This window comes from Drepanopeziza brunnea (genome assembly GCF_022702325.1).
Source record: "Drepanopeziza brunnea f. sp. 'multigermtubi' strain 214-2 chromosome Unknown ctg4, whole genome shotgun sequence".
NCBI classification, from domain to species: Eukaryota; Fungi; Ascomycota; class Leotiomycetes; order Helotiales; family Drepanopezizaceae; genus Drepanopeziza; species Drepanopeziza brunnea.
This window is the reverse complement of record NW_027094067.1, coordinates 41,891-51,537: the sequence shown is the minus strand read 5'-3', so window position 1 is coordinate 51,537 and position 9,647 is coordinate 41,891. Positions and strand designations below refer to the sequence as shown.

Genomic DNA, 9,647 nt, shown 5'->3' with positions numbered 1-9,647 from the left:
CTTTACGTCCTTTTACGAGCTCGATTGCTTGATCTTCGAGCGTTAAACGATTGCTTCTACTCAAGCTGACTACTAAGCATCGCTGACACGCTTTACTAACGGCTCTATCTCTGCTATTGACTTTGCAGCGGAATTATCAAAGCTCACTGACGACCTTCCCATCCTTCTCGAATACTCCGATTACGCACACGTGTTTTCTAAAGCCGCTAGCAACGTGCTAGCACCACACAGGCCTTACGATTATAAAATCGAGCTTTTCGAAAAGGGGGAGAAGGCGCTTCGGTACTCATTATTGTACAAGATGTCGATCTTTGAGCTAGAGCTTACTAAAGCCTACTTTATCGACAATCTTAACAAAGGTTTTATCGAACTCTTAACAGCGCTATTTGCAGCTCTAGTCTTGTTTGCTAAAAAGCAAGACGGTTCCTTCCGCTTTTGTATTGACTTCCGCGCGCTGAACAACTTTACTCGTAAAGATCGATACCCTTTCTTTTTGATCGATAAGACCCTCGCACGTCTTTCAAGAGCTAAAATCTTTACGAAACTCGACATTCGGCAAGCCTTTCACAGAATACGGATAGACTCAGCTTTAAAGGAGCTTATAATATTCAAGATACGCTACGGTGCTTACAAGTGCAAGGTTCTCTTATTCGGACTGACTAATAGACTTGCCACTTACCAACGCTATATAAATGACCTCTTCTTCGACTTCTTAGACATCTTTTGCACGGCATATTTAAACGATATCTTGATCTACTCTTCCGACCCTTTGGAGCACGCTTATCACGTTCGCTAAGTCTTTTAACGACTCGACGACGCTGGCCTTTAGGCTAACATCAAAAAATGCGAATTCAGCACAACTAAAGTAAAATACTTAAGCTTTATTATTTTTATCGAAAGCTTAAAGGTAGATCCGGACAAGACGTCGATAATAAAGCATTAGGCGCCTTTTACGACCGTCAAAAGCGTCCAAAGCTTCTTTGGATTTTGCAACTTCTATCGCCGATTCATTCGAGACTACGGCGTGATCGCGAAGCTTTTAATGCACTTGACTAAAGCTAACGTTCTTTTTTCATTCAATTCTTAGTATTAAAGAAGCTTCGACCTCTTGAAGCTCGCCTTGACTACTGCGCTAATCTTATAGCACTATAACCAAAACCTTTTTTGTATACTAAAGATTAACGCTTTCGACGGCGTAATCGCGTCAGTCTTCTTTTAAAAGCATGGTTCCGATTAGCTACTAGTCGCTTACTACTTTAAAACCATAGCTCTCGCTGAGCTCAATTACGTCGTCTACGACAAAGAGATGCTGGCTATCATACGCTCTTTTAATAACTTCCGCGCCGAACTCGCCGGCTCCTTTTATTAGGTTTAGGTAATCACCGACCACAAGGCCTTAGAGTACTTCATGACCTCCAAGACCTTTAACGCTCGTCAAGTACGTTAAGCAGAGCTCTTCTCCGATTACAACTTTATCATCACGTATAGACCAAGTAAAGACAACCTTTTGGCTGACGCGCTGATACGTCGCACCGAAGAGCTCTCTTCTTAAAACAGCCTCAAGCGCACTTAACGCTTGCAAACGCTGCTCTGCGCCGATAACGTTGATTTACGACTCTTGACCGAAGAGCTACGCTAACTTACGCTCTCGGAGACCGCCGTCACTATCGAAGAGATCGCGGAGCTCTCATCGACATTCCGAGTTATTAACCAAGTCTTAAAAGCCAATCGGACCGCTTTTAGTTTCATAGCACTTCGAATTCAAGCTTTCAAAGCTAAGTCTTCATTCGTAAACCACGGTTCACGGGCTAAACTCACTATAGAAAGCGACTTGCTGCTCTATGACGGCCGCTTATTAGTTCCCGACGTCTAAAACTTACGCTCGTTACTCGTCCGAGAAGTCCACGACCAAGTATTTACAGCACACTTCAGCTTTCGCAAAACTTACAAGCTCTTTGCAGCACAGTACTACTAGCACGGTATAGCCAGATTCGTCAACTAGTACTGCCGCAACTGCTACGCTTGCAAACGAGCTTTAATGCTTCGCGATAAGAAACCTAGCTTGTTCCAACCTCTCTCGATCTTTTCGCGCTCTTAAGAGCACGTCATTATGGATTTTTGTAGCTTTAATAAAGACAAACACAGCTACAACAACGTCTTTGTAATAATCGACCGCTTCTTTAAGCAAGCAATCTCGATCCCTTGTCATAAGTCCATCGACGCTAGAGGCTTCGCTAAGCTCTATATCTACTATATTTATAAGTATTTTAAAGCTCTTCTAACGCTGACTTCTGATAGAAGACTTCAATACTGGTCTGAGTTCTAGAAAGAATTCAATAAAATCCTCGGCATTAAACTGACCCTTAGCACCGCCGCACACTTTACACGAAATTTTCAACTTGCTCACAACGACTTGATTTTCATTGCATTCGATTCCTGGAATACGGTTTCCTTAGGAATCCGCTGGAACCAGATCAATAGCTCGTTGCGCTCGCCGCACAGCTCGAGAAATGGTTCTCGTTACTCTATCTCGGTCCTTCGCGGACAACAACAATACTAACAACGCCGATTATACACGGCCTTAAGACGCTGCATCGCCGTCCAACTTTACCTAGCACTCTAAGAAGAGAAGAGGGAACGCTGCTATCAATTTGCAGCCTTTTCTTTTCGTATTAGGACGAGGAGCACCGACTATTAATACGGCGACGAAGGCTATCGAGAGCTACTTCGACGACATCGACCGCGCGGCTGCTATCAAACGACGTGTCTGGCAGCAATACGCTTCCGCTTCGGACTGGATTGTGGACGACCAACTTGACCCCGAATCTCGACACTATGCGCAAGAGTTTTTTAAGAGTCTCTTTACGTTTATGCGTACTCATTCACACGCAACCACCGGGGCAGCCACTCCCTCTCTTCTTTCGACCGCTCTTCACAGCAACGAGCAAACGGCCCTTTCTAAGTCTGTCTTATGGGCAGATTCCGCGGGGCCCTCGAAGACCTTGAAAAACTTAAGGGCTGCCGCTCAGTCGGCAATCGCCAAGCTGTCTCGATCCTCTTCCGTTATAAGAATAGGACCTGCAGGGACCCGCAAGCCTACGAGCTCTCAGGCCACTCGCAAGTCCTTTAGCGAACAACCTAAGACACGCCAAGACAAGCGAGTCTTGATTCAGGTACCTTCCGCCGCACTCCTAGCTCGTCCCGACAGCTACGCCGCTCGCAAGGCTATTGCCGACAAACTGGACGGCGTCGATATAACCATCATCTTTCGTCTTGAGGCTACTCGCACGGGTTGGGCACTCACCTCGATCAACCTCAAAGCGAGAGACCTCTTTATCACAGACGAGGCTAAAAAGGTGTACCAAGAGGTTCTTGGGGCCACGGGAGCGACTATCCCGGTCAAATGGTATACGTACGCTGTTTAAGGGGTCTTTGCCGAAATCAGGGGCCTCTTCGGTGAGATTTTCAGGACGGCGGAGCATATCGACGAGGAGATCTTGGCCCAGGCCGAGAGAGCTTCGGTGAGCGTCCGCATCTCTTAGCACGGAGCCGACCCGGCGACCGGCTTGACCTGCTGGATGGTCTTTTTCTTAGAGGAGGTCCGCAGCTTTAGGTTGTTCGGCTGCAGCAGCTATTCCCGGTTGGTCGACAAGAAGCAACCTATCAAGAGGCACGACCTTGGCTGCTTCGGCTGGTGTAACCCGGCCAGGTGCACTCGGCACGCACGCTGCTCTTACTGCGGCGAGCGAAGAGACCAGCACGACGGGCCCGACGGCAAAGACTGTACGGCACCTTCTCGCTGTGCAAACTGCTACGGCTCGTACGAGGCTAGTCACAAGAACTGCCTTGCGGCTCCTAAGCGAGTTAACGGCAAGGTGATCACTTTCACTAAGAAGGAGCTGGGCGCCGTCCGACGACTAGGAGCTCAGGCTTACGCTATTGCCATTGCTCTTGTGACGGAGGAGAACGAACCGACCTCGGCTTCTTAACCAAAGACTTTTGCCACCGGTGTCAACGCGGCTCCCTTTCGAAAAAGACGCGCCCTTGCGGTGCAAGAGCACGAGCGAGCGACCTCCTTTTAGGCCGTCTTCTTACAATCCTTTTCTTAGTCCTTTACGCAAGCTACGAGACCTCTGCGCAGTACGGCTACGCGCAAGAACCTCAACGAAAAGACTCTGATGGACAGCGCCTTCTTTGCTATAGACGAAGGAGGGGACACGCTAATGGCGACATCGGACTATCACGTGGACAACACTACCAGCTCATCCTCTTCGTTTGTAGGAGGCTCGAGCATTGCTACTGGCTAGGATGCTCAAAACAACTTTACATGTTAAGCACGCCGATACGGCACCGCGGCACTCGCCGCAATCGACAGCCCTTCAGAGAAATCCAAGTTTGTTGGGCGAACGTAAGCAAGGGGCAGCCATATTACATTGCCTTACTCCACCTTTGCTATTCGGCAAACATTGACGTTATCTGTGTCCAAGAGCCGTACACGCACTCGGGCATTAAAACCTAGAACCACTCGTCTTACGAATGCTATGCTCCGATAGAATCGTAGGATAGTCAAGACGATGCTTAGTACTTCGCTGAGCGACCACGAGTGATGACTTACGTGCGCAAAGGCGTAGGTCTTCGCACTTAGTAACGCCGTTTTATTCGCAACAGGGATCTCTTGTGGGTCGATGTGAACGGCTTCGTTACTTTGAACGTCTATCGGCAACCCTTGATGGACTCGATTATAGACTACATCACTCACCTCGTCCTTCCTTTTAAGTGCCTGATTGGAGGGGACTTTAATGTGTAGCACGATATGTTCGAACTAGGGGTTGAGCCCAAGGGCCGAGGAGGAGACCTTGCGGCCTGGTCCAATGCTAGTGGGATAGACTACATTGGACTCCCGGGCGACCTTACTTATAAAGCTGGTCACGTTCTAGACTTGACCTTTTTAAATATCCCGTTTGCTTAAACGACAATTCGCTCCGATCTTTATTCGGGCTTAGACTACGAGACTTAAGTCACGACTATCCTTAGCCGAGGAGTCGTTCTTTTAAAGCGCTTTTAATACCGGGTACCGGACTAGGACTTCGAGAAATTCGCTTCGCTTGTGGCGCTAGGCGTAGACCAACTCTTCGACTCGTGGACGATATATTCTATCGAGGAACTCGATCAGCTTGCGATCAGCTTAGCTATTGCCTTCAACTCTGCTCTAGAAGTTGCGGGACAGCTCGCCCGGGAGGGGCTGACGGCTGCACTATGGTGGACGGCAAACTGCCAGATAGCGTATAAGAAACACTTGGCAGCGCGCTCCGTAGTGTACGACGGAGAACCGACTTAAGAAACGCGAGACTGGCTCGTTATAGTCAAGAAAGCCAAGAGGGCTTATTGGACTTACGTGATCGACGGAGTGAAATCGGACCAAGACTTGTACAAGGTCATGAGCTGGCACAAGCTCACTCCGAACCTGAAATCGCCCCTTTTAATAGTCAACGACGAGGCTATCGAGGACATTAGAGAGAAAGCGGACGCGCTGCGAGAAGGCATCCTTGGACGGTTTAGCGCCGCCGACGACCTCGATTACGATCTACTCGCCAGCTGGGAAGGCATTGGCCGGCTCTTTTGGGATACTACGGTGTTATTAGAAGAAGTAGAGTTTTACGTGATCGAGGTGACAAGCACTTCACTCGGGACGGACAAGATCATCGTACGACTGCTTAAAGCATGCTGGCAACACGTTTATCACTTCTTTTATGGCTTCTTCAACAGGTGCTTGGCTTTTCACTATTTCCCGGATGCGTGGAAGCTCGCCGAGGTCTCGATGATCCTTAAGGTAAGGAAAAGGGACAAGACTTTTATCCGCTTTTGGCGACCGATTGCTCTGCTCTCGTGCATCTCTAAGGGATTGGAGCGCATCGTTGCGAAGAGAATTGCGTGGACTGCCCTTACTAACGACGTCTTTAGCCTATAACACGCGGGAGCCTTTCTACGGCGCTTTGCATTGGACCTCGCTTCGTGCTTAACATACGACATCGAGTCCGCACTTGCAGCTGGATACTAGGTTATTATGGTCATTATAGACGTCTAAGGAGCCTTCGATGCGGTCTTGACCCGTCGCTTCTTTAAACGCATGACGGAGCAGGGCTGGCCGTACCTACTGCTCAAGCTGATGGAATCCTTTCTTTTAGACCGCAAGGTTAAGGTCCGACTGGAGAAAGAAATCACGGACACTTACGACGTAGAGTGCGGCACTCTGTAGGGATCCCCGCTATCACCGGTGCTTTATATGCTCTACTTGGCTGAGCTACTTAACTAGGACCGGACATTGCGCTTCGGGTACGCTGACGATATCTGCTTGTATCGCGTTAGTCGCACTTTCGACCGGAACATCGCTATGCTTCGAGACGATATCAATTCTATTATTGAGTGGGGTAATACTTACAAGATCGCTTTCGCTCCGGAGAAGATCGAGATGATGCACTTCTTTCGCAAGAAAGGCACGTATGCCCTCCTTTTCGTGGTCGATACTATGACTATTCCGTGCATCATTACGGGTCCGAGGGACGGGGACACACTTGCGATACGATGGCTTGGGGTTTGGTTTGACCGCAAGCTGAAGTTCCGCCGATACGTCCGGGAACGGGCGGCTAAGGCTAGGAAAGTCGCCTAGCATATCCGCAGTCTCGCTAGGACAGTCTACGGTCCTTCTGCGGCCTTACTGCGCAAGGCAGTTATTACTTGCGTGCTGCCCTCGGTGCTTTACGGCACGGAGGCGTGGTACGCAGGGCGCTATCGCTTAATCTGCAAGTCCGGAAGACCAGAAGTTGTTAGCGCTCGGGTCGGAGGGATGGTTGACCTTATTGATAAGACGATAACCCTCGCGGCGCGCGGGGTACTCTCGGTCTGGAGAACGATATTAACGGCAACGCTCTTTCGAGATGCCGGGCTCTTTTCCGGCACTGCGGCCTTGGAAGAAGCTAAGGCTAGGTTTGCAATGAGACTGAAGACGGTGGACGATAAGCACTTACTGGTCAGCCGGATACTTTTGCGGATCCGACAACGCGGTCGCGGCGCGGGGACTATTAGGATCTTTGAGACTAAGATTTAAAGATTAAGAATTCTCTTCTTAGACGTTCTTCGCCTTCGCTTCGTCCTTCCGCACTTCATATCGGGGAGCAGACGGGACCCGGCGGACGGCAAAACGAAAAAGGAAGCTGCTGCCGCATTCGAAGCATGGTGGCAACAGCTCTCGTTAAAGGATATCACGATCTTTTTAGACGGGTCAGAACAGTACGACCAAGGCAACCGACTGGTAGGCTACGGGTACGTAGTCTATCGAGGACGATAGGAGACAAGCCACGGGTACGGCTCTATCAACGACTGCTCTTACGTCTTTGACGCAGAGGCGATAAGGGCATGGAAAGGCCTCGAACGAGTGGTGCACGCTTATCCGACGGCGAGACGGATCTGGCTTTGCATCGACAGCATATTAGTCATTTGGTGTCTTCGCGGAAATGCTTTCTTATTATCGCAATGGGCGTTCTTGAACGTCTAAGGGGTGATGGAGACTCGAGACGTGCGAATACGATGGTCCTTAGAGCACATGGGCATTAAAGGGAACGAACGGGCGGACAAGCTTGCAGACTTAGGGGCAAGGAAACCGGACTGGGACACTGGTCTGGCATCGCAACTTACGATCAGCGGCATCCGCACACTCTTCCGCGATATACGGGATGGAGCACGAGAAGCTTGGTGGAGCGCAAGCTCTTTTAAGCTTTCACGCTCGTATCGGAAATGGGGCTTTTTATACTTAGTCAAGCCCTTCCCGGAGCTAGAACTCTTACGATATGTCTTACACAGACTACTTGCGATCCGAACTACGCACGGAGACTTTACTTGGTATTATACTAGGTTCTAGCACTACGACGCCAACTTAAGGTGTGCTTGCGGCAAACGCAAGTCCTCTTTGCACATAGCCTTCTGCCGATTCACGCAACGACGCTTCTTTTCTTGGCTTTACAAGACTCGATCGCGGACCCTTCCGAGCACGATCCCGGAAGCTTACGACTTCTTTAAGGGTCTCTTTAATAATCCGGCCGATTTTCAGGCCTTCTTGACTACTACGGAGTTTTACTTTAAGCACTGCACCCGATAGGGGTGCTACTTTGGCCAACTGATACTGCTTCGGTAAGGAGAACGGGGTACGCTCCGCTTTACTCAAGCTGTAAAGGCTCGTCAGATCAACCGCGTCACGGGACTAGGACTTTGGGATAGCGTAGTGCGCTCCCGGGGGAATTCTCTTTAGCACTGGTGTATTATATTGGGTTTTCTTTTGGAGTTTGGGCTTTCGTATTTACCTTTTCTTTTGTACTCGGCTGACTCCGGTCCGGCCTTGATTCCTGTCGCTACGCGACGTGAACAGCTCGCTTTTGGCTAGCTACAGCAGTTTATATATGCTTGACTCTCTTTTTTGTGGTTTTCCCTTGATGAAAGGTTTCTTTCTATGTGATCTATCTTATTTGTAGGGGAAGGGCGCATGCGACAGTAGCCCTCGCTACAACACTTTGAATTGCTTTCTGGGGTTTTCTTGTATGTAACTCCTTAGCTTAGCACGTCGCCGTACCCTATGGGAGGTCCCAGGGCGGCAGGCTTCGCTTGCTACCCGCCCGACGTAAATAAATACAACAACAACAACAACAACACACTTTAAGACTGACGGTCAGACCGAAATCTACAACCAGTACTTGCAGAAGCGCTTCCGTCTTTTCGTGAGCTACTACTAAGACGATTAAAGCGAGTTCTTCTTTATAATGGACTTCGCTTAATTGACGCTCCTTCACGACTCCTTCGGCGGCCTCTCCCCTTTTAAGGTAATTCACGGCTACGCTCTTCGGACCACCTAGAATTAAAGCTTAGAACGACCTGACGACCAAACCCCTTCTCGCAAGCTCAACCAAGACGAAGCTCGCGCTTACGCTAACCGCTACCTCGGAGCTTAGAACCTCGCTAGAGAGCACTTTTAGCGCGCTTAAGACCGCATAGCTAAACAGGCTAATAAATCAAAGCGCTCGGTTGACTTCGACGTCAATGATAAGGTTTAGTTAGATATGCGCTCGTTCTCTACCTCTCGACTATTAAAGAAGCTCGATAACCTTACGAACGGACCGTTCGAGGTTACCGACAACGTCTACAGCAGCTTTAAACTTAAGCTCTCCGAGTTAATAAAGGTTCACCTAGTCTTCTACCTCGAACGGCTACGAAAAGCTCTTAATGACCTTACTCTCGGGCAAATCATTCTTGAACTTGACCCGATTAATATCACTAGCGAACTTAAGTACGAAGTAAAGAACATCTTAGCCGTGCGCTAAACCAAAAAGCACCTCGAGTACCGCGCTTCTTAGCTCGGCCGCGATATTGACTTTACTTGGTACCCCGCCTCCGACTTCATATACGCTCCTTTCAAAGTACGTGACTTCCATTTAGAACACAAAGAGCTCCCCGGCCCTCCCGCGAAGCTCTTCGATTGGATCAAAGCTTATTCGGACGGTGTTGATGACTACGATCACTTGAGTAGTGATAAAGCAATAAATAAACGCTCGAGGACGAGCTTTTTTCGGACGGGAAGGTAATGTGACGACACGCTAGGTCTC

The 9,647-nt window shown here is 49.1% G+C and overlaps 1 protein-coding gene across 1 annotated transcript; it reads left to right on the top strand.

Annotated features, from left to right (window-relative positions):
* Nucleotides 1-2,971: 2,971 nt before the first annotated feature.
* Nucleotides 2,972-3,989, top strand: L3040_002899 (uncharacterized protein; the record flags this gene model as incomplete). The annotated part of the gene is made up of 4 exons (XM_066154244.1): nt 2,972-3,121; nt 3,174-3,412; nt 3,470-3,521; nt 3,759-3,989. The coding sequence occupies 4 exons, from the start codon at nt 2,972-2,974 to the stop codon at nt 3,987-3,989; spliced, it is 672 nt and encodes a 223-aa protein (XP_066012228.1).
* Nucleotides 3,990-9,647: the final 5,658 nt, after the last annotated feature.